General features: G+C 39.8%; 1 protein-coding gene across 7 annotated transcripts; it reads right to left on the bottom strand.

Moving 5' to 3' along the window:
• Window positions 1-7,737: 7,737 nt before the first annotated feature.
• wt1b (WT1 transcription factor b) lies at window positions 7,738-15,109 on the bottom strand. Of its 7 annotated transcripts, none has more exons than XM_078257761.1 (9): window positions 14,698-15,109; window positions 12,589-12,711; window positions 11,598-11,697; window positions 10,024-10,104; window positions 9,420-9,525; window positions 9,163-9,310; window positions 8,820-8,909; window positions 8,034-8,126; window positions 7,738-7,859 (listed from the first exon to the last, which is right to left on the bottom strand). In XM_078257761.1, the coding sequence occupies exons 1-9, from the start codon at window positions 15,107-15,109 to the stop codon at window positions 7,738-7,740; spliced, it is 1,275 nt and encodes a 424-aa protein (XP_078113887.1). The 7 variants fall into 7 exon arrangements, with proteins under 7 accessions (XP_078113887.1, XP_078113896.1, XP_078113912.1 ...); XM_078257770.1 differs by having other exon boundaries at window positions 8,043-8,126; XM_078257786.1 differs by lacking the exon at window positions 8,034-8,126.
• Between the last annotated feature and the right edge of the window lie 11,050 nt (window positions 15,110-26,159).

Here is a 26,159-nt window from a genome sequence, read left to right as displayed (position 1 = left end):
CTATGTGTTAGGCTGCAAAGCATCATTATTGGATTTGTAATTGTTTCTCTTTTGAGTATTGTTGTTCAAGGATAGAGACCGAACACTGCATAAATATGATAGGCAGAGTAAAGGGATTTTTTTTTACAGATTAAACTAATTATTGAGCTTTCGATTTACCTTTTGGACAGAGCCAGGCAAGCTGTTTCCAGTCTTTGTGCAAAGCTAACTGACAGATGGTATTGATCTCATCTAACTCAGGGCAAGAACGCATATAAGGTAATTTTCGATTATGTAGAACTGTCCCTTCAATTAACGGAATTACTACTTAAACACTCTCATGGATCCATCTGTCTAATACCAGCTTACAATACAGTTAAAACAATAGTGTAGCCTTAAATGCAACTTTTGTTTTATGTCATAATTTCTGAATTTTCAGTCTTGACATTTATGGCAAATCCCACAGTCTCCTCAGAATGATATGCCTACATATAAATAATTAAAATACTGTGCTCATTTCTAGTTTAAGCAGTGTCCTACTTTCCTTGTGTCCCTATGATTAAAGAATATGGGTACAGGTCAAAACTTGTCTGTTTACTCGCAGTCTGCAGAAATCAGATTCCAGACTACAATACTTTAAACACCATTTCTGTCCTCTAGACTGATACACTGAGCAAGTTCACAATTTCCTTCTTAAGTTAATGCTCACAATCATTCTGTCTCTGCTCACTGGCAACAGACCATTTTTTAAGACATCAGGCTCATTTTGTTGTGCATTTGAGTAGTTATTTGATAGATGTTTTTCTCTTTTGGTTCTCCTAGCACATGCTATGTACTGTTTATATGTGTTCTGCATGTGCTCAAAGTTTCACATGGGCATACTGTATCACAGGTAGCTATATCGGGTATACGCCATTCAAATGTTCATGTCTGCTTTTTATCTTTTGACTCATTGAACACCAGGAACAGGAACAAGCGGATGCTGTTAACACTTCTCATGACTAATTGCAGTCTGCACACACGCACAGTAGAGATGGAGTTAAGCTGACTTGCTGTTGCTGCTGGCTGTTGCAGCAAAACTCTCAGATGTAACTGAGAAAGCAGCTCTGCCACCCAGCCTGTCACCTCTGCTTGCTCATGTGGAACATATGGATATATGTGTGCCAGTTAGCATGACAAGTCAAGCAGGACCAATGCGATAAAGCTCATTAGGAACAAGGGACAGGGCGATGTATGTGTGGGCTGGGTTATTCTGTTGTGATGTAGGACCTTCTTCAAACACTCTCGGACCATGACTACAAGAAGCCAAAAATGTCTGGAAAGCTAATACATATACAGGTCAGGTCTTTTTATATATATGTCTTTGACATTTTCCAGGTTTAAATAAATTTGTAAGAGGGCAACATGAAAATAACAATGATTATTTCATAGAAATTTGCAAAAAATAGATGACCAAATTCTGGCGTTGTTCCACTACAGCTTCATCCAAGAATACAGATTTCTTTTCAGATGAATTCCTTTTTTGTTAATCTGACAAAAAGCTCCAGGTCTCAGGAACATTCAAAGTGGAGGTGTTGCCTGTGGTGACGTGAAGTTTTTAGTTATTTTTGGTCTTTATAATGTCCATTGGATAATCTAATGGTTGCTCTATTGCCTAAAGAGTGTGGGGTCAGTCTTGCATCATGCATTTAAATAATTGGGAGGACTTAAACACTAAGTAGCTCAATATACTTCCTCCAAATAGCATATGAGGTTTGTCATGTGTCAGAGTGCATCTGTGTGTCTGAGCCATGTGTGTGAGTGAAGGTGGATGAGTATTAGTGGTGCACAAAGAACTAAATTTGTGTTTGCCTGAGCAAGAAGGGGGGCACATGGACTATCTGTGCAGCCTGCCTCGCGGCCATGTTTAACAGCCTGCCCCTCTTGTTTATGATAGGTTGCTAATCATTCACACTGGGGGAGTGTGTGTACAGTAATGCCTTCAGACAGCTCTCATATGAGTGTCTGCGTAGATCAACCCCTCTCCACTGATAATAATGAGCCCTCTGGGTGAGAACAGGGTGGAGACAGTGGGAGAGGAGGGTCATAAAGTGAAGAATATTAATGTCTAAGAATATAAGCCCCGCCATCCAGTGTAATTTTCACTTAGTCTTGTCCACCAACGATCTCCTTTTAAAGAGCTTTTTTTTCAAAGTACACTGCCATTTCCATATCAGCAATTAACAGCAGCAAACCCAAAGTGACTACTACAATTAAACTGCCTGCATAACAAACTGTAAAGTGCATCCCCCTTCAAATCCCCTGCTCTTCTCTGACTCTTATCATCACGATGCCCTATTTTTCATCGGAATATATATCCGCACTCCCTCATCTTTGTCTTTTATCTCTTGTGTTTGTTCTTCCTACCCTGGGGATTCGTAGCCCACTGTGTTGTTTGTAATGATCTTTGGGACATCTGACCCATCCAGTGCCGAGGCTTTCATAACAGGCTTTCTGCCCATTATATAAGAACATGCATCGCTAAAAAAAACAGTACAATCTCCGTTCATTATCGAGCTGTTTAGACCAAACATTTGATATTTACCAAGACGAATGGGAACTTTATATTATTTTTTGCCTTAACATTGAAGGTCAGATTATACAGTAGTTGTATTGCTGAAACTGCAGTGAATGAGCCAAATGCATACTGTAATCGCCCACAGAAGAACTTGTTTTATTATTATATAACATTTAGAATAATATCATTGTTATTGCTATTATTGCTATCACCATCATAATGAGTAGTATTACTATTACTTCTCAGTATGCTAGGAGTTGTATATAGCTTTATAAGGTCATGTCTTGTAATCTGTCTGGGAATTTGTCAGTTTTACCAATCTAAAGGGAGGACTTTACATCCTACAGTCAAAAACTTGCACATGAAAGGCATCTCATAGGCCGATTCCAGTTAGTTCCTCACGTTCCTCAAGTGCGTAGCCCACATTGACTTATAAAACACCCCAAAAAAACTGTTGCAGCAGGAAAAACATCTGTCAGACACGAACATAACTTTATACATCACATTGTTAACAAAGAACTTTTCTTCAAGTAAAATCTGCCAAAAAAAAGGTCCCCCTCCTAAAACACACCTCGTTTTTTTTTAAATAATCATTCATCCTGAAGTGCCCATCACTCAAAATTTTAGCTCTTAAATCATTCATTTAAGAAAACATGAAATGGACTTCATTTTCAATCTCACTTAAAAACAAAGTTTTTCAATATGATGATATATATATAATTAAATGTGACTACTTAGGGGCAATAAATGAAGTATTCAAGGATTTCTCCACCAGCATTTTTACCATGGCAGTGTGGAATAAGTATCATTTCGACCGTTTCGATGTAGGAAATTCAAATTTATGGAAAATATACTTTGTGAGAAGTGAGAAAATGCATTTGAAAAATCCAAATGAAAAGAAAGAATGTACCCTCTTTCTGGTGTGTGGTGGAGGGGCTGCATTGAATGAACTTGGACCTCTGACCTCAGTATTTCTAAAATGCTGGCGACAGCCCTGATGCTATGCAGACTATTCCTTCTGTGTTTGTGTAAGTTGTGTGATTGTATGTGCGTGTCATGTGAATGTAGGCTAATTCAGCGCCTCACATGTTTCTACTTCTGGACAATGAAGCTTGAAGGAATCCATCAATCTTTCATGTCATCTCAGAGAAAGTGGTTATCCCTCTTCTCTTGCATCGCAGGACTCTACTCCCCCTAGTGGTGATGAGACAGAACAAGAGGAAACCTCTTTAACAACTGCACTTGTGCTCGTCTATCATGATGAGTTTTTATGTGCCCATCAATGCAGTGTAGATAGGGAATCGGCCATTAATGACTACACAATTAGAGAGGAGGCTTTAAAGAGCGATACATTTCAATTTAGGAACCATAAACCTAGTGAGTTGGTAACTAATTGTGACTGCCTCTGGAGTAATGGGAGCCCTTTGGACTGAGGTCAGGATGACTCAAAATCTGTTTCAAACTGCTTTTACACAGCTTCTTCGCCACTTTAGTTGCCCATTCATTCTGACAGGACGCTGCATATCTTATAGTGATATGTGCAGAAAGAAACTTTTCAAGTTTTAATTAAAAGATGGGCAAAGTGGCCCACAGTGGAGTTGTTTTGGAGTTCATGACAGGGAGGTTGGAGACAATGCTATCCCAGTGAGACGGATATCTCTGGACAAAACTCCTCTCTCGCTCCATTTGTCTCTTTCCTTTCTCTGATTCTCTATCCCCGTGTCCCAGCATCTGGATACCTTAGGAATGGAGGGGAGGACAGGGAAGACAAGGCCTTGTTTCATCCTTCCCATCCCGCTGTTCCCCAGGGGGCTTGGTTTGGTTTGTGATCTTGTGTCTCACATGATAGAGACACATATAATCCTGTTAGGCATTAATATCTTCCAGCAGAATAAAGGAGACAGCAGGAGAAAAGAAAAGAGGAGAAGATGAAAGATGGGATGGTTGAGAAGAGATGGGAATATTTAAATAGCTGTGTGTCTATTTGCTGGCCCACATATTGGTTTTCGGTTATACATACATGTGTGTTTATGTGTTTCTGTGCCTGTGTAGCCTCATGGGATCCTCCCGGCTGCTGCGTGCATATCTGACAGACTCCTCTCAAGGTGTTTTCCCCTTGCTGTCTTTCTGTATCTGCTCCATCTCTGCTCCCTGAGTGAGAAAGTTTACCCTCTAGGCCCCATCTGAGCTCCAGGCCCCCAAGGCCTCTGCATTCCCAAAGCTCCTACACACCGGAGCCCCTCAGGCTCCCTGCTTTACCACAGGGAATAACCCCCAAGAACCCCTCGGCCCCTCAGACTGTGGAGCAGCAGCTCTGCACAAGAGAGTCAGCCCGAGGGGAGGGGGGATGCTGTCTGGGAATACAACTAAGAACATGCTTCACTTAACATTTGAACAGTCCCTGACAGCGCCTCCTGTTGGTTTAGCATTGTCTTTGCATGCAAGCCTCCTTGTAACCCCGTTTAGTTTCCTCTCTGGGGCCTTGACCCTGTTAACAACCCCTCAGGGCACATAGAGGCCTCTGTGTGCTACATGTGCATTGACCTTTCCTGTTCCCGGAGGTTAAATAATGTCTTTTTGGCCCAAAGAAACACAGCCGGAGCTTTATAGTGATTTGGATGCACCTGGGACTTCACTGAATGACATATTGAGAAATAAAATGCCTCCTTATCAGACCAAGTAAATGAAAAGACTCATTAGTATGAATAAAGTAGAGCTTGGAACTTGCATATATGAAATTAACTGTGCTTGTTTCTTGGCTTTCGTTGTGGCAGTGAGGTTAATCACACTTGCATTAAAAAAGAAACCTTTTTGGGGAGTTGCATGTTGATATGGAGGCTGTGATGCTAGCAGGCCTGCTGTCCTACAGATGTCTTGGGCTGTGCGTTACCAGGTGTACGTCACCTGAGATTACCCACGCTGACACCCCTTAAAGGCAAAGAGCCAGCACTACAGCTGAAGGGGCATCTGGTGGCGTGTGTGTATGCGAGTGTGTGTGCGTGTATATGTGTGTGTGATCATGCATTCAGATTGGTGGTAACGTTTGGCAGAACGGGACCGAGTGAAGACATTGTGGTGTTATCAGATACTTCCTTCCACTATCTCCAATCAGAAACAATGTATTGAAGGAAACATAGATCAGGTGGATCAATGTAGGGTTGAGGTCAGTGTCTCTTTAAATGTGTGTGATAATGATGGCAGTAATAATTGAGGATGTTTAAAGCATGGGTTCCTCTCGCTCCACAAAGCCTTGGCAATCTCCAGTTAAGAGCGAACTGGAGTGAGTAAAATGTTCAACTCGGCTGTCCCTCTGATCTTCCTCCACTTCCCGGGGCCCCTGCAGAGAAAGAACAAAGAGAAGCACTTCTTAATCAAAGTGCATTGGATTAAGAAGCAGGAAAAAAACAGAACATCACAGAGATACTACCTTGCAGCTATTAAGTGGATTGGAAAACAACCTGAATCACCACTTCAAATGAGCGGTCTGTGACCCTGAAATAGTCGAACGGCATTTTAATCTTTCTGTTAGTTTGGCAAGTGTCAGGATGGGCTGTGAAAATGAAAGCAGCAAAGCCACATCACACAAAAGTATAATTATTTATTAGACGAAGAGAGAGGGAGTTTGTGTGTGTGTGTGTGTGTGTGTGTGTGTGTGTGTGTGTGTGTGTATGTGTGTTTCTGAGTACGAGTGAATGCCTTCAGTGAATGTGAGCTGTGGTTTCCATGTGTGAACATGTAGCCAACAGCTAAATTTACCATGTGCGTGTTAACATCGCTTTTTTCCAGGTATGTGCCATCAGTAGCTCACTGCTCTATTTTTCCCACATTTAGTCATATTTTATTAACAAACCTGCTGTAGCATCTCTTATCTTATAAACTTGACACAGAACTCCATCCACATCATGTATATTTGATGGGCCAGGTCATGCTCTGAACGTGCCTTCCCTTTTCTCACTTAACCTTTATTTTAACATTTTTATTGTAACCACTCAGGGCAAGACTGAACTGGACATGCACTATATGAAGACTGAAGTGTCAAGTATGATGGGTTCAGTCACACTTCAGCACTCACAGCTCAAGTCCCATCAGCTGGACTGAAAAGGCTGATACTGCCATCATGTGGCTGAAGGATGTAAAACTCCATTGTAAACTGGAGGCTGTTATTTACAATAGACTTGAGTAAGTGTGCTTTTTATGCCTGTGTGTGTGTATGTGTGTGTGTGTGTGTGTGTGTGTGTGTGTGTGTGTGTGTGTGTGTGTGTGTGTGTGTGTGTGTGTGTGTGTGTGTGTGTGCATATTGAGGCCCAGCCTATGCAGAAGGGGGCATTCAGTGAAGTACAGCCAGCTGACATGGAGGTATGTGTCTTTTCTAATGAGATTTACTGGGCTCCAGATGTTCCTAGTTATGAAGATGTGTGTCGGAGATTTAGGAGGGTGAGATCTGCACCCTGTCAGAGTCGCAGTGGGGTGCTGTTTTACTGTCTGTCACCCCCCTCATCCCTCACCACCACCAGTCATAGGTGGCCTCTTAACCTGACAACACCAACACCTCTTCTTTCTCACACACACAAGCACACACTATTACCCTGGACAACAATGTGAATCAACATTTTATAAACTTAGTAAAACAGAGAAAATACAAAAGGAATGTCTATAAAGGTTAGCAAATACACCACATATATACAAAGCAATTTAGTGAGTATATATACTGTAAGAATATAAAGATGTTTACATTCCCCAAAGCAAAAAAAAATAATCTCAATTTAATGGACAAAAAAAGAAACATTGTCCATTTCCTAAATCCAGTTTACGTTGTCCTGCACACTTTCCAAGTGACACAATTAAAAAAAGAAGCCAGTGCAAGTGTACTAAAATAATCCAAAATAGTGTATCAACATTTTCCTCATCTCACGTAAAAAATATTGTTCTTGGCTCAGGATTACTGTGGTATTGTACCCTCTCAGTCTGAGTTTTTATGTAAAAAAAAAACAAAACAGGTGCTAGTTGAGGTGCCTCTTGAAGATCTGGAAGATCACCAGAGTCTCTTGACGTTGGCTGGCAGAGGGAGGCATCAGCTGTGCTCACCACTTCACAGAGTCTGGCAAGGCACCATAACCGCTGACCAGGCTCCAGTGTCTTTCTCCACTAGCTGGCACAACATATTGTCACCTTCCTCTGCGTCCTCCTTCTCCTCTCGCTGCTCAGATGGCAGGCTGCAGCTTGGTCAGGTTCCTCTGGTGCATGCTGTGGTGGCGCACCAGCTCGTCAGAGCGGGCAAACTTCTTCTGACAGTTGGACCAGCGGCAGGTAAAGGGCTTCTCACCTGACAAGGAGGGGACAAACATGAAAAAACAAGAGAAATCATTGCTTTAGAGTGAATTCAACTCTTGGGATGCAGTCTTGTGTTTTGTTGTACACAAATTAAAGTCAGGGGGACCAACAAAAAATAATCCCACTAGAAAAGGAATGGAGAGGTAGAAAATAATGGTATACGCACTTGTTTTACCTGTATGAGTCCGAGTGTGCGTCTTAAGATGATCTGACCGTGAAAACTTTCTCTGACACGTCTCGCACTGAAAGGGCTTCACTCCTACACAGGTGCAAACGGTTGTTGTTGTTGTGGTGGCAGAGACAGAAATAAGAAGAGGGTGGGGTTAGGGTCAAACATTTAAATATACAATTAGATGGAGCAATCAATGTGGAGGTTGAAAGCATTACAAATTAAAAACTGTTCAGGTTTTTTGTGTTAGGTTTCTAAAAAAAAAAAAATCACTTTTAACTTCAAAAGATTTAGAATTCACAAATTATAAATTGGACCTCTTTATGTAGTACTACGGCAGCAGACTCCTTGTTCTGAAGCCCAGATTTATATGGTAACAGCATCATGCAGTTAACATTAATTTGTTGTTATGCCTGTGTCAGAGAGGTCATTTCTGAAGCAGTAATTTGTACAGGTATTACTGCTGTTTTGTAAAAATGAAGTCATGTTGTGAAGTCATTCAAAAATAAAATCATTGAATTGTTTTGACTATTTGGATTTGTTATATTTCATTCATTTAGTTAGCTGTTCAGTTACATTTTCTGGTAATTTGATATCCCAAAGCCTGTTTCATATCCTTATTCACACTGCTGAGAATACAACTCTGGCGGGAAAATACTAAATCCTACAAATCCTACAAATTTAAGTATACTGAGTCTGAAAACACTTTGCCTATAAAACACCCACATTGTGTTTTGAAGTTTTTTTTTATATTGTGGAATGTAAAGCTTGACACTGGTGTACCTGTGTGTCTGCGCTGGTGTCTCTTCAACTGGTCTGAGCGAGAGAATCTGCGGCCGCAGTCTGGGAAATCACACTGGTAAGGCTTCTCTCCTGCAAAATAAACCACCCATATCAGCAGCTTTATCAATCTACTTTTCACACAGTTACACACATTCAAACCTGGGCATTAAACCCTTCACACACTTCACTCATTTACGAGTTTCTCCCTTAGAATACACCACCCATATTTTATCTTTTTTCAAACTTAACTTTAACAGTCTGTGTGAATTTCTCATTGTAATTTATAAGAAAACAGCAGTTTGAGGTCTCTGCAGTAAAAGGGGTATACATCAAATCCTCTTGCCTGTGTGTTTGCGGCCGTGCATCTGCAGATGTGACAGTTTGAAGTATCTCTTGCTGCAGCCAGGATAAGCACAAACAAATGGACGCTTTTCGTTGGCCTCTAAAGATCTCACAACTGGTGGAGCAATACCACCTACGCGACGAACATCCTTTAAGAAAGAGAAGTCAGAGAGCTTTGTAGTATTATGTACTGTATGTCTATGTGTGTGTATCTGTGTCTGTACATTTTGTGCTTGCATGTGTGTTAACCTGACTGACCTGAAGTCCTCTGAAGACACCATGTGTGTGTATGTGGTACTGGGCACTGAGGAGCATGGGGGGAGGCGGGGCTGTGGGTTCACTGTCATAGCTGGGTACATGGCCACTGTTGGGCAGGAACGAAATTAAAAACATTAATTAAAACACTGAGAAATTTCAGTGCAAAACTGACAGTTTCGGCAAAACAAATAATTTAATAGATTTGTCAGACAGGCGGTTGGGCGGTTGATAGAATAGGTACATGCCAGATTGGGTTCATCCTGTAATATAGTCTAGGGTAAAACCAAACAAACATCTATATGAGATTTTTTTTTTTTAAATCCCCAAAAAGTCTTTCTCTTTACCACGACACACACACTTTTTAATCGCAACTATAAAAAGCATAAATTAGTCTATAAAACATACAATAGAAGCACAAGAGTACACACAAACATGCACATATGAATACAGTCTTCTCCACTTCCTAATTAGGAAGGCCAACAGCCATTCTGGTCAAATCCCCCCTTCCTCTTCCTCACTACCACAAACACCGGTCAACACCGATGCATACAGCGTGTTATTTAAAAAAAATGTTATATAAAATTATAATAAAAGAAAGGCTCACCTCTTCATGGAAGATGCCAGGTTGTTCATTTGGTTCCATGTTACACAATCCAGCTGAGATGCCATTTGGTACAGGTTATCACTGAGGGAAACATACAGCACTGTCATTAGCATTTTACATTCTTTTTAAAAAACAACAACTAGATTTTCACTCTTTATTTGGTTTGTGAAATTTCAAGGCAACAATATATACAATGTACCACATGCTATACATTAATAAATCAAAAGGTTATGAAACAAGGTTAGCTCTGAGGTTATGACAGAAGAAGGGGAAATACTGTATATGTTTTGTTTTATTTTTCTTTCTTTATTAATTAGTTATTTCTAGGGCATCCTGAAATAATAAAAAATTGAGTTCTTCCTGCTTTTTTCTTCCCTTGTATGGATAATGAAGATGTTTCATTCAGGGGGAACTCCAAATGTCTCACTTATTAACACATCCTGTCCACCCACCACACTCCTCACTGGCTTCATTAAAAAACATGGGCTCTGAGCCATTCTTTACCTTGGCAGACCACACTACTGCACAAACACAAACACACACACACACACACACACACACATACACACACACACGCATTTGACAGAAACACACACACTTGGAGATGTGGTTGTGCACTCTGCGGGGGTGAGTGCCTCCGTGCCTAGTACACCATGGACCAGTGCATGACATCACTCTGTCCTCAGTATCATTAAAGGCGGGAACCAGTTTCAGGGGAATTCTGGACGGCATTCCTTGAGAAGTCCTTGAGGGAAGGATCGCGATGGCTCGCTAATCAGCTCTGAGCTATGTCAAACTGTGGAAAGACTCACTGATATCAGACATATATTCACAGTGTGTATGTGAGATTGTGTTTGTGTGTGTGTGTGTGTGTGTGTGTGTGTGTGTGTGTGTGTGTGTGTGTGTGTGTGTGTGTGTGCATGTCTCTGGGTTTGTTTGAGTGTTTCCAGTTCATGCCATAAGCTCTAACAACAGTGAAGTCTTCCTTCCTCTTATCAACATCTGTTTCAGTATTTGGGTTGAACATGTTCCTTTTCTCCAACAACATCAGAGGACGGCATTCTAAGAATTTCATCCTAGTTTACCCTTTGAGATGTTTTGCATCAAAATGAAAACAAGTTGGAAACACATTCAGAGGTTAAATTGAGCAGATTTCCAGCCTTAACTACCTCACTTCCCCTACTTAACTTTCACTGAACTTGTCTCTTTTACTTTTCCCCTCATTTTTCTTCAGGGTGGACTCAGACACATCAGCAGTAGATCACTCAGTGTTTGTTTTGGCCTGCTGAGCACCAGTGGGCAGCACTTAACCTCAGAACAAATTAGGATTCCGGATCCAGACAGTGTAGAGGCAGACACAGGGCTTAACGTAGGATCAATGAGAGTTCACACTTCTAAAAATTACCAGCAAGTGAGCGAGTTGCATGAGGTGTTGGTGGAAAGAATCTGACATTAATTGATGAGCAAGGAGTCTGAAAACGTTTGGGAAGAGTGGAATTCTACCGAGAGGGGATTCAAGGTAGCAGGAGTCAAATAAAGCAACAATAGGTGCATAAAGCCACAAATACTTGTACCTGTTGTAATTTCTCAGCAGCAGAGCTTGGCTGCTCGGACAGGATTCTGAAGGATTGTGGCAACCAAACATGGGGGGGGGAGCCGGGTACTGCTGGTCAACTGAAAATAAAAATACAAAAGTTGCTTATTTTCTTCATAATTGATTCATTGTTTTGTCTATAGAATGTATTTTTTTCAGGAGCTGACATATTACCAACCTAAACTCCAAAACACAAAGACACTCATTTAATCATCATAGAAGACTAAGGAAACGGGCAAATATACACACATTTTTGGTTTAAAAAAATAACTTCAATGAATAATAAATTGTTAAAATTGTTGATAATAAATGTTCTAGCAATCAACTCATCAACAATTGGTCTGAGCTTTACTTTTAAAAGTTTCTAGTTGTCAAAGTTCAGGTTTCCATTGCCATACAAAAGGTAACTATACGTATCTAGTAGTATTAAGCTGAAAACTTTCTAAAGAATGAACCTGTACTGAAATGTTTGTGTTTGATTGTATATTTCATGTTCTATTCACCTGAGTAGACCAAAAAAACATATGAAAATGTACTTTTAAAATGAATATAAAGACATATGCACACTTTTGTACATGCATGTCTGCACAGACGCACAGCTCTTCTTTTCAAACAGAGAGAACAGGTCAATCAGAAACAGTGGTCCTTTTCAGGCTCATATAGTATATTGGTCCCCAGACATTTTTTGACATTCCAGCAGAGTCACATAAAGTTGTTTCCTCAAGTTATCATTTCCAGAGTCATTAACCATACGTATGCTTATAGAGCGAGAGGGAGGCTGTGTTTACATATGCCTGCGTATATTCATGTGTGTGCAGACAGAGATGAAGAGAGACGAAGGGGAAATGGATAATAGCGATTCTGTTGTGATATGAAAAATGATGGTTTACTTATATAACCTTGCTGTGACATGACAGTCTTCCAGTGTGCGAATCAATTTAGTAATCAGTCGTCAGGATGCAGGCAGTTACCTATGTTGTTTGGCGGTGCCAGCGTGTCCTCGTGTTTGAAGGACAGGCTGGAGAGCTGAGGGGTGTGATGAGACGGAGTGTGACCATAACTGGGGTTGCTGTCTAAACCCACTGCTCCATAACCTAAAAAAAGAAAACAAAAAGAGAAGCAATGGAAAGTTAAAATGATCTTATTCGCCTCGTCCAGTCATTAAATTACCATCTTGCAAATTAAGCTTACAAAGTCCCCAGTATCTGGTCAGTTATCTGAATCCCCAGTGGTAGAAGCGCAGGGTCCCTGGCAGGGTTACCACAGAGAGACATTCATCAAACTACTAAATCAGCTTTCCTTGTAAGATATTCTTTTTCCCCCCATCTATCTTTGGCCTTGTGGTTGCATTATTTATGGCAGGTGGAAAAAGAAATTTGGCAAACACACCACAGGCAGACTGAGATGAGCTACTGTAGAATATCAGTAGAAAAACAAGGTTGAGAAGTAATGAATTGCATGTATGCTAACTTAATTACAGTTATAAAAAATGGTAACAGTAAGTATTGTTGCGTCTATTATTGCAATTGTTTGAGTGTAATACACGAAAGGAGAATGTTGCAATTGAGATAGCTATGTGAAAATGATGACACAAATGTGTGTGCAACGTTTGTTTTATACACATACAGCGTAGACAGGCTGCTTTACACGCCCGAGGGAGATGTTGAAAAGTTTCTGAGAAAAATGACTCACAAACTCTTACTTATATCCCTGCAGCCTGCAGAGCACTACGCAGAGTATTATACCACTTCATCAAAAATGACATTCCACTGAGAAAACAAGACTCACTGCATACTGACTGTGAAAGTCACATCAGAAGACACATCCATCGTTAAACCTGACCTTTGAGTACTGAGCCCCAATAGACAACATTCACAAGCACTGTTTACAGTAAAGGTAGAGACATCATATCCATGTCAACACACTGGATAACAGGAAACAGAAAATGAAGTTTTATTCCAGATTAAGATTCCAGATACAAAAAAAAACAATTACATTTTTAACCTCTGATCTGCTTTGTGCAGGTCAAGTATCGTTTGGAGTAGTGAATCAAATTCATGATTCAGACTTCAGAATTTTTTCCACTTAATCATTAGTTTTTGTTTTAGGAATTCTTCTAGAGAATCACTGTAATTAAAGATCTTAACACCATACGTTTTTTGTCTTTATGTTTTATTTTTACTGCAGAGGAAGTTCTTTGTTTTTCACAGCAATTGTGGTCTTTTTTTCCAAGAAAACACACAGTCAGTAAGGGTAAAGTTTTTTAAAAAGGCCATGTAATTTACGCAAACTCATGATGTCATGTTGTTTAATCCAAAAAAATTAAAAACTCTAAAATGCAAAACTTCAAGGTAATTTATTCATAATCAGCTGATGAGCGCATTCAGTATCTTTGCCTCCTGTATTTGGCTAATTTGAATTCCCTGGAAGCTTCTTCCCTATGGCTTGTATGTATTATTGCTGCTGTTAGACAAGCTCAAGTGTTACCATAAAACCTATTAGTTGGACAAACTGATGTGCATGACATTCAAAACTGCAAAGCAGGCTTAATGTATGGCATTCGCATCATAGGTTACCTGAACTTTAGGATGGATGCATTTGAGTTACCATTTGAAAGTTTATGACTAGGGGCATTGCATTTGACAAATGGAAAAAATAAGGAATGCAGTAATAAAACCTGGTGAAACCTTATGAAATATCTACCTAAATCTGCCTACACAATAACACATTTATACTGATGCCTTAACAGTTGTTGGGAAAATCAACAAACATTCATTTCTGCTAAAAAGCCCAATGCAAAGGAACGGTTTTAGATGTCTGCCAGAGCATTACCAGAAAGCTGTCAAGCTTATTCCTGACATGGGACAGAATGACCTAGGCTTAGCACATAACATCCTGCTCAGACACAACATGTTGACAACCCCTTAACATGGAGATACCTCATGAACACATGCAGCAGGAAATGTAGAAAAACACTGACTTGGATTTTATTGAATGGTGCTCCTCATCTTTCACTGTCTCTACATAAGATTAAGCTGATGAGAGAAGACAGAGGTGGGACTGGTAATGAGCATGCTTACCCTGGTTCCTGGGTGCAGGAGGACTGTCCATACAGCTGGGCAGGTAGGTTCCATTGGGAAACATCCTTGCTTGTCCTGCAGTTGGCTCTCCGAAGGCCCCAACTCGACCAGAGCCTGTAAACTGGCCAGAGAAGTGCACTGTGAAGGCCCCGAGTCCACAGTGAGGGTCCTCTATTGGATCAGTGGTCCCCCAACCTGGTTCCTGCTTGATGAGGGAGTGGTGAGGAGGCAGGGAGCTGTAGGGAGAGCCAGGGTGGAGGTCCAGCAGTTGGGTCCACTGGCCACCACCAACAGACATCCCACAGCCACCACCAGCACCTGGTAATGATGACACAGGAGGCGCTGGAGGTAAGAGGGTCAGATCTCGAACATCTGACCCCATCGACATGGCTCCACACGGCTCGGTCAGCATTGTTGAAAGCAGGTCCAGACAGCCCAAAGAAGGAGCGATGGTATTCCAGTAGAAGACACAGATGGGAGATTAAAAAGTCACACAGTAATAAACTGTAAAGTCTCCTGAAAGTTAATCAACTGAACACAATGACCTGAAGAAGCAATAAGCACGTAGCAAACTCTTCTGCAGAAACAAACATCAGTGGTCACAACACACTATAGGAGCCATCTTTTCCGCCACAAGTCATAAACTGAAGAATGAAAATAAATGAACTAGTGATGATGACCAAAATGTGGACGCCAAATCTCAAGCTCCCTAGGTATCTGCGATGGGTTTGGAGTGGGAGTCTCTGAGGGTAACAGTGCCTTGTCCCTCTGTCTCTATAATGTCTGACTTTCCTTACTCTCCTGAAGGCTCAAATACTACATAACTCATTGGACAGGGGGAGGAGCGAGGGAGGCTGAGAAGATGACTCCCTTGCCTTGCCCCTGGCTAGCACAAACTGCACTTCTGAGTAGATTCCGACTAATGTTACATTTGCATAAGCGGGTGTTGCTCTTTATTCTTTGTTCAAGTTCAAGTGTTGCTCATTTTGAATGTTTGTGTTAGTGTACGAATAAGTGTGTGCAAGGAGAGAGGTGTTTTTGTTTAATTTCTCTGAAGAATTGTTCTGACTTAAAGCATGCATCAACTACATGAGTATTAATCAGTTAGTAAAAGTAGTTGGTCAAAAGTCCACATCATGCCAATGTCCATGGTTGCACATATTCAAATTGTAATTAATTGTTTTTATGGCTCAGAGATTCATAAAATTTTAATATTGCATTTTCAGTGTGTGTGCTCCTAAAAAATCCTGCAAATCTGTTTAACAAAAGATAAAAAAGAAAGAATTATAAACAGCATGTGTTATCTGTAAACTATTGACCCGAGCTGTTTTCTCAGATATTCATCATCATTTCTGACTCTTCTGACTCATCTGGTTAATGAAATATAGTCCACTTTCCTAAGTAACCAAATGGATGAGGCAACTATATAAACGAAATAGACGAGGCAGGGTCAGAAGTTGCATCTTACATTTTTACTAATGCATTAATTATGGTGTACATATTTACATATCCAAAGTTAGGAGTTTTTTTTAATTAAATATATCGGATGCAATGACATGTTTAAAAAAGACTGGATTTAAGTACAATTTATAAATACAAAGGTTAATTAATTTTTACTCAAAATGTCAAAATGGTACAACATGCAGTAAACGTGCTCTGAATTGTCCCATTTTGGAAATAGTACTGTTTTGCTAAAAGCAACTCACATAAATTGCATGGCCTTGGAGCAAAGCCACATCACACAAAAGTATAATTATTTATTAGTCAAGGAGAGGGGGAGTTTGTGTGTGTGTGTGTGTGTGTGTGTGTGTGTGTGTGTGTGTGTGTGTGTGTGTGTGTGTGTGTGTGTGTGTGTGTGTGTGTGCACGCATGCGTGTGTGTGTGTGTGTGTGTGTGTGTGCTTAAGAGATAGAGGTTCTGACCTTAACTCAAGCTTAACTCAATGTGGAACTACACAGGAATGCAGTAAGTTTGAATATGCCTATAAATCCAAGACAGCTGCTGTGGATCTTTTAACATTATTGTTACATACTGTATTTGTCAGATCAGCAGTTGGGTTCCTCCTTTCCTTGAAAGCTTGAAACACTGACAAAGTTGCTTTTAAACAATATGTGCTACATTCAGTGTAGCATAACAGTCAGTTATAGTTTTTTATTGTGAAAGAAAGTGATCACAGAAGCAGTGAAGACAAAAGAGGTTGCATAAGGTAAGACAGAGACATACAACAAAAACAAACGGGATAAAAATAAACTACAAAAAGGCTCCAACCATCGAAGGAGCAGGCCCAAAGCAGCACAGTGTTACGACAGGTCTTTCAGCGAATGTAGTTAGCGCCAATAGGGTCAATACTGACATGTGACATATGAATGAAGAAATGAATGAAGAAATTTATTTCAGACATATCAAAAATAAACCAAACAAAACATCAAAGAAATGTACTAATAAGTTAAATAAGCAAAACATTCAATAAACAATAAGTAACATTAGCCAACAAAGACATGTCTGAAAAGGAGTAGGAATAAGTATACACTTATTTAATCCTACCCCCTTTTCCATAACTCAGTAAATTATTATTATTATTATTATTATTATTTCATTTACCACATAGTTATATCTTATTTATATTTATCACGTTTATCTTATAATATATATACACACACACACACACAATCAAACACATACGTCAATGAAGCCCTCCTTCTTTCCTATATTTTTTGAAAATCATTGCTTTGCAACTTTTTTTGAACTGGATTATGTTTGGACATTGCTTTAGTTCTGTGCACAGACCATTCCACAATTTCACACCACTGATGTAATGCACTGACTTTTTATAGTCGTGCAAACAGTTCGAACCTTGAATTTAAACTTATCCCTTAAAATATAACCCCCCTCCCTATCAAAAAAGAACTTCTGAATATTACCTGTTAGTCTGTTTTTTTGCTTTATACATGATTTGTGCAACTTGAAATTCAACTAGATCAATGAACTTTAAAGCTCTGGAATGTAAAAACAGTAAGTTAGTGTGATCATAATATCCTGCTTTATGAACTGTTCTTATGGCTCTTTTTTGTAGTGTGATCAGTGGTTGCAGTGTGGTTTTATAGGTGTTCCACATGAGGAAGATGTGCTTGTGAACACTGATTTAACAAAGTAATGCAGACTTGTGGAGATAAGATTCATTCAGGAGATTAATTCAGGGGCAGCACGCAGCAGGCTAATGGCTGCAAACGCTTCCACACGCAGAACACTATTGAAGACAAAGACTCTGAAAGACTATTCTTGTTTTCCCACAAGAAGGGAAACAAGGAGCAGCGAGCGGCAGACACAGAGCGGTGGACGCGGAGCGGTGGACACGAAGCCTGATGGCTGGAAAGACCGATGCCAGCAACTAGGTGAGTCAGTTTACCACAGCACAACCCCTCTTATAGCAGCTGTGCAATAACAGGAGCCGGAATCCTCCTGTCAGTTACTGTATAGTTGATCACAGGTCTCTTGAAAGTCATTTCACGGTTAGTATTACTGTGAAAGTAAATATAATATGAATTTAAAAAGTGATTACATATCGGATTACTACAGATTATGAAATGATAGACAAAAACATCATATTGGAGATCTTGGAACACTTAACAGTTGGCTATGTTCATCATGGTGAATTTGCTGGACATCAATGAAAATTAGCAAGAAACCTTTTATGACAGCAAAAGCAGGCCTCAGGCTGTCTGCCAATTCAAATTACTTTCTTTACTCCTGAACTAATGGCCCATCGGACAACTCTGCCATTTAGACCACAGCATGGCAGATAAGGATACATTTGCAACTAGCCAATTCATTTCAAACTCTACTGTCAATTTTAGATAGAAGACCTGGGACGATGATGTGACATGAAGAGTGTTAGCCAGTTCCTGTCATCACCATCTGGAATATTAGTCTAGGATTGCGGTGAACGTCAGTGTCCCCTAATTCAACTTAAAAGAAGTGGTGGGTGGGGGGGAAGACACAAGAAATGGGAAAGGGAAAGGAAAAAAGGATAGAAGAAGAAGAAGAAGAGAGAGAGAAGTCTAACTTTACTGTAAGAGTGATGAAATCAGCTAACAATCTGCTGAGGTGGCATTAATAATTGCACAATGTCACTGACTGTATCATTCAAGCACTCTTAATTCCACTTTTTCTGCCTGTTGTGTTTTAAGTTAAGTTGAAGACGTACTTTCTGCAACCCTGCAACATCCTACATTTGTTGGATGGGGACATTCAGGATGCTGGTGCAAAACCACTAGTCTTGACTAGCAGCAGCAGCAACAGCAGCTTGATAATAGGTCAAAGACAAACCCCTATTTCTGTGGCGTGACACATGGACCCAAAAGAAGAGGCATACTGACAGCTTAACCCTTCTAGGACTACAATAAAACACTTATATTTCCCAGTTTTTTCAAAAACAAAGAAATATATGACAATCTTATAGTCCGAGCATATCTGATTACAACAGTCATAACCTTACAAATGCTCCTTAAAGCTAAACACAGATTCATCTGGGTGGTTTGTGGTCAAGGAGAAGATAAAATGCTCTCTGACTTACTCTATTCTGGGAAATAAACGAGTGCAAAGGCAGACCCATACCCCTAAGGAACACATTCAGGGGATGTCCACGTAGCTGACTTCAAAATAGTAGCAAAGAAAATTAATATCTCCCAAAGCAATTTGGAAAAACCTTCTGTGGTCCACCCACTACAAACAAACACAAACTAAAGTAATGTGCTACATGAACAAAAGGTTGTGGCACAATTAAAAGTATATGTAGATAGTGAAAGAAAAGGCCGTGCCTCTGAGCCAAGGCAAATGCTGGCCGTGCCTTCCCCAGTGGAGTATTTAGAGGGGATTCATCAAAGGTGACGGGGCCGGGAGAAAACAACCCTTTCAGTCCCTATGACGGATGGCAGTCCCTAAAAACACCCATTCTTGAGATCAATCTCTGGTTTACTCAGGGTTTAAAACAACATCACTGTGCGCAGGAAGGGAAATGGTCAATACTGCCTCTGACCCTTAACAAGAAATAAAACAAGACTAAAACTTTCTACAGCACGATGAGTAAGACGGAATTCGAGAAGGGTTTGTTTCAGCCAGAGAGACGAGCAGAGAGTATGATAAACTACGCAGATATGTGATCTGGCAAAGCATGTGAAAAAGAAATTACTTTTTTCCATTTAAAAAAAAAAACCTCTGTATTCATGCTACTGCATCTGAAGATAAACAATTTATTAAGGTGCTTCTTTTCTAATCAAGAGCACTGGTGGTTTAAAATGACATATACAGATATACAGATATAGTTTTAAAATATTAATAATTTGTATTAAACTGGCTAACATATAATGCGGGAGAAGACTACCAAAGATCAACAGGTGTTACTTTGATGTGCTGATAGTGGCATAAAAGAAAGGCCCAGTCCTTCACTTCTCTGTGTGGGCATGGAAACAAACTGATAACAAACCTAACAGCATTGTGTTGTAATGTTTCATCATTTCCCTCCTATCTGCTTGTGGCCTCTAGGATATGGTTACTATTTAAAACAAAAGTCAGGCAGAACAATAATTCCTCTGTCTTCCCTACTTTCTCAGAGCACTATTTGGACGTTTGTGACAGCTGGCTTCTGCTCTTTGAGATAACAAAATCGGAATGCACATGGCCATCATTACTCATTGCTTTACACAATTAAGGATACAGTACATTTGTAAACATTCATGTTATACATAAATGAATTTTCTCTTGAAGACAGTGTCAAACTGCTTTAAAACAGCATATACATTGTTTCTCTTCCCTATGACCCACATGAAAAACAACTATCGTCAGTTTTTAATTCTCTCCCATGTCATCGCTCTTTAAAGTGCTGCATATCAGACTGGAGATAAGAAACAGAGAAGAAAGATCTGTGGGAGAGTGGGCATTTTCATGGTTCATGTGTCAGACACAACACTGGTCCAATGATCTTTCACACACCCGTTCTCTTCTTGTTGTTGATGATCACCTTTCCCCTCTATCACCAAACTCAAGATTCCTCTCTCTCCCGTATTCATAGCCATTAAAAGCTGCATGCTCCTGGATCAAATGCAAGAAGAAACATTTTAAACCAAGGAATCTAAACACTTCTAAACTTCTTTACACTAAACTACTGCATACTGACAGTCATTGAAGGAAAAGGCGGGCGATATTCTAAATCTTTGATATTGTCAACAAATGACAACAATGTCTCTCAGTATCTTTTGACTTTCCCAGCTTTTCAGTGGCACTCAGCCCCAAGCCAGTTGGTTCCTTCTGAATAGGTAAACATTTATACTGTATAATAATTTTATCTTTTAACTTTTATATACTTTAATTATTTTAAAGCTAAATAATTTGGGGAAACTGCTGTGCACTGTAGTTTTTAGCAAATGTTACTCAAATAGAAGTAAACAGTGTATTTGTCAGGGACTATTTTCAGCTACAGATTAAGACACATCTGGTGCGCTAGTGAGTATTTACGGCAGCAGGATGGTGTATAGGGCAGTGAGACGTTATTAAGAATCCCACTGCTTTTGCTGGCAAGACGCGCTGCGTAGGCTTCAAGTGCTGGGATTGGCCAAGTGCCCATGCTCGTACGAGGTAATGGAAACCCAATGTGTTCAGGTCCTATCCCCTCACCAGTAGGTTATCCTGACCCTAACCATTCGAGGTCAATGCCTAACCTAAACATCTGCTGCTACGCAAGAAAAGCCGTGAATTTATAATAACATGGGAGTGACTCAAAATAAACTACAGTGTCCATGTTTATTATAATGAAGGAACATGTCACTTATTGATGTTTTTTTTCAATAGTTTTTGGACGATGGAGCTTTGTGGCACAGATGAATGAGCTGTATCCGGTTTTGGCTACACACACGATACTTCTTGGTAGCATCTTTTTTAGGATTTTTTTTTTAAAGGTTTGTTGACAATAAGAAAAATATTGAACATTAAGTCTGCAATTATTTTGAGAGAGGATTAGTGTTTACTTTAAAAAATAAAAAATAAAGGAGATGTTGACCATTTCCAAATCAAAAGATAAACATAACAATAGCTTGTCGTTTGAAAACCTGCACAAAGCTGATTAAATTACAAAATTTAAATCAAGGCTATGAGTTATTCTACTATCTCGGACTTAGCTGTGAATTCAATAGTGGACCGCTTATATATAATTGTATACAATTTATTAATGAAATACATGTCAGTGATGTTAAAAGTGTCTTTTTGAATTTTGCTGAACCTATGTCTCATCCCAGCAGGTGCCTGTGTGTCAGGATCAAGGCCAGCCGTTATCAGTTCTTTACAGTAAACCACAGCCTCTTCCATGCTGTCACACCCTAGCAGCTGTGGCTGGGGTGTAAGCAGTCATCAGAAAACATTTCAGATATCTCTAGCGGTTACTGTCTGTTGTCATACCAATGAGCCTCATTCTGTGACTAGACTAGCAAAAGTGTATGTGATGACTCTGGGGTATGTTCACAATGATGGGAAAAATAAAAATTACCACAATCAGTACAGAATGTGACTATAAGGAAATTACGCTCTACTGCAACTTTCTCAATCCCAGGAAGAAAATATATTTACTTTTGGTATTGAAATGCTTTGCATGTGCTTGATTTGTAAAGGCTAGCAGCATAGTAATCAATTTGTAGATTCAAATAAAAATAATAAAATAATCCCTTTAACATACATCTTTTGTGTGAGAAAAATGACCATGATTTTTTTTGGTGTCTAAGCAATTACATTCATTACTGAGAACATTTTAATGGTTGCCTGTTCTCTGTCTTTTTCATTGTATTTATCAGCACTAATGAAACAGTCTGAATGGTATCTAAAAAGCAAAGGGTCACACAGTTTAACATGCTTCTAATTAATATTTGAGATCTGGCAAAAATGGCTTTAAACCAAATATTGTGCAATGTATCACCAAGTGAAACTAATTTGATTCTTTGTTTGACTGTGCCTTTTAAAGTCGTATTGCTCCTCCTAGCCTATGAGTGTGTGTGTAATATAAACACGCTCTGATGACAAGCGACCACTCTATCATTAACAGTCCCAGTTCCACTGCAGTGACTCGATCTCTCCAGCCAGGAACGTCAGAATTCCTGGAAGACTGTAGCTTTTTTATTTATTTTTATTTTTTTGCTGCTGCTGCTACCATTAGGTTGAAACAGAGCACACACATTCCACATAGGGGGGATTAACGACCTTAGATAGCTCAACACCACAAATGCAAACTCACTTTGATTGATTGCTGCGGTCTTTGGTGTGATATGAAGTTGGTCATTAAGTGATATGGCAAGATAACAGCGGCAGTTCACTTACCAACCTCCTTTCTCTGGTGATGCGTGAGTTTTCGCTGCATATGCCTCATACAGTACAGCCAAGTCAGTAACATCTAGAAGGTAGATAGAACAATACAATTCTAATTAAATGAAGAAAAGCTCACCGGAGAGTATGCAGCCTGATTCTAACATGCAAAATGTTGAAGATTTATTTTGGGATGCAACTATGGAAATCTTTCCATTATTGATTCATCTGCCATTTATGTTCTTGATTCATTAATTAAATCAGTTGGTCTATATGATGTCAGAAAGTAGTGAAAAATGCCCATTTTGTCCAACCAGCTGAAGATATTTAATGAATTCTTATATATGAAAAAGAACAGCAGTAAATCCTCACAATTGAAATTTCTTTTTATTTTGCTCAATTTTTCAACGATAAATTGATTGATCAAAATAGCTGCCAATAATTTCTCTTATTCGATTAATTGATCAATCGTTTCCGCTGCAGGGTAATTCTTTTAGCAGTGAAAAATATAAAGAGGAAAAATAGAGAAAAATGACAATGGGATCTTTAATATCTCTCTGCAGTTGTAGAGAGAGACAGTAGAAGTCCATCAGAAGGCCCCGTGGGATTTTGCATGCTTTGGACCATTGGGGACTCTGGACTCACCTCTGTTTAATACCTTGGCTTATTTGTTTTTGGTATTTGTGTGTATGTGTGTGGGGAGGGTGGATCAGCTTATAAGTAATTAACATGCAATTCGCTCCACCTAGGGAAGCAGGGAAGTTACTCAAGCGATGCACACTGACAAGGTCACTGGCTGATAGATGAGCCTGAGCAAGGGGATTTTTCAGAGATTGTGAAGGCAGGCAGAACTGTGGGAACTAGACAATTAGTGGGTGGAAGGTAGGCTGCCATGTTGGATGATGACCATGAGACAGGCTTACATGGATACTCACCACTTGGCTGGCTGACTGGGAGAACTCAGACACCTGGGCTCAACTAACTCTTAACACACAATCATTTATCTTTGAGGAGGCTGAGCAGGCAATTTGCCAGCAGTTTAGGAAGAGATGTGCTTCTTACAGTCAAACAGATATGGATGAGGTCAATATAGACATATTGGCAACATAAATATTTCAGACCTACACATAAACATGAATAGATATTCATTTTGGATTATCTGGAGTAGCATTTTGCTCATTATACTCAATCTTATTATATGTTCTAGCAAATATAAAGGTAGGGTCATTCACCAACACACTATACACACTACGTGTGCCTATAAACATAAAGTTAAAACCTAGTGCATTAACATTGTATTATAAGAAACCAAAGATGTTTGTTTATGTTTAGCTTGTCCTTTCCTCAATTTCGAGTTACAGCATTTACACATAAAAACAAATGTTCCGTATACAGAGGAGTCGGATAAGACTGTGTCCCAACAGACCTAAGAAAAGAAGAGACTTGAAAGACAATTGGGATTTAAAATAGAACATTAGGTTTTCCTGCAAAGGTAAGATGATATGAATTATCTTTGGCAATATCTGTAATGATTTCACAACAGCCAGGCTTTTTGTGACTTTAAGAAGCGCACTGCAGCATGACCAATATTCCATTCTGTGCACATATACGCCAACATAAAACACTTATTCACACAATCAGAAATCAGTGCAAACTACTGAAAACATGGGCAATGTCTGCTGCTAGATGACACATCTTGTTTAGACTTCATTGGTAGGTTAGATTTAGAAGGATATAAAACAGACTAAATCCTAGTTTAATACATGTACCAGTTACAGTCTTCTTGGAATTAAAAGGTTTACTGTAGTCCAATATCCATGCTATTTTCAGGACAGTCTGCCATGAATATTATAAAGGCTATCAAGCACTGTAACACACTGTGACATTTTAAAGACCTTTTACAGAAGACAAAAACAATGTCTCACATGCACCTGGAGCTTCAAAGCCTCCAATACTCTTATTCTGGACTTGAAATACACCAGGCACTTGACAACAGCTGTTAATCAGATAATGAAAGCCTCACAGTTACACAAGTACACTTGTGGAGAAGCGGCTATAAATTATTTGCCATGACAGCATACAAGGGCAGGGAGAGAGTAAGGGTGGGATTTGGTACCAGGCACTTGCCTTCCCAACAGAATAACGCATCATACCAGCACTATGGTGAAACACTTCATCAGCCATTTCCCTTCAGCACACTATTTAAGGTATGTCCTGCAGAACGCAACAGAGTTCAGGTCCCTTACTTTAACTACTAAGAGTAATATGTAACGACCAGACGTTAAAGGAATTATTACATGACATGAGTCTATTAGTCTGAATCCTCTAAAATACACATACTTTTGTGACAGATGAAGTGTGAGCTTCAGTGGGGCCTCAAAATGGAAAATACTTCGCAGTGTCTTCACCCTGGGACACAGCCTCCTCAACACCTCAGATGTTAGTAACCTGACTACATAGTTTTGGGGTGAACTCCTGCTCCACTTACCCTCTTCACCTCACTCACCTCAATCACCAAATTACCTGCCATGGTAACAACACAAAGGATCCCACTTGGTACAGAGGCCCATCACCCATAGGTCAGCGGGTGTATGGTGGAAGAGTGTTGCCCTTTGACACTGACAGTGTTTCCGGGTTGGAAATCTCTGTGCCTGGCCTGCCATGGTGGTCCACACAGATGGACTGCAGCTCAATCAGATAACCTCTCCTGGGGATCAGGTTCACCTCTGTAACTCTCATCCAAGACATCCAGGGTTAATCTCCCAGAGTGGAGATTGATATCTGAATCAGAGATGGCGGTGGAAGTCTGTGGGACTAACAAAATTTAGGAGGTTGTCTGACCTTTAGTCTCGCATTGCCAGACCTTCCTCTGAAGGAAGAGGTTGCACTTGTATGCTGAAGCTATGCAGCGCTGGGAATTTTTCAACCCATCTGGAAAGATGCACAATTTATTTGCATATTAATGGTAAATATTTTAAGAACTACACCTAGTTTTCAAAAGTAACAATACATGGAGAGGGGGAAATGCTACCACAATCAGCCATGACACATCCTTCAACTGCAGTTTTTTTTTGGGTTACTGTGGCTTTAATTGCATGAACCGGAAGAGCAAAGCTTCACCG

This window comes from Sander vitreus, chromosome 1 (genome assembly GCF_031162955.1).
Source record: "Sander vitreus isolate 19-12246 chromosome 1, sanVit1, whole genome shotgun sequence".
Classification (NCBI taxonomy): domain Eukaryota; kingdom Metazoa; phylum Chordata; class Actinopteri; order Perciformes; family Percidae; genus Sander; species Sander vitreus.
Note: the sequence above shows the minus strand (reverse complement) of the source record. Positions and strands in the feature narration are given on the sequence as shown.

Coding starts and splice junctions, on each gene's coding strand:
- wt1b (XM_078257761.1), bottom strand. CDS start 15,109: ATGCTGACCGAGCCGTGTGGAGCCATGTCGATGGGGTCAGATGTTCGA. Junction 9,311..9,419: donor GTGTCTTCAGAGGACTTCAG/GTCAGTCAGGTT, acceptor TCTTTCTTAAAG/GATGTTCGTCGCGTAGGTGG. Junction 7,860..8,033: donor GACTCATACAGGTAAAACAA/GTGCGTATACCA, acceptor CCTCCTTGTCAG/GTGAGAAGCCCTTTACCTGC.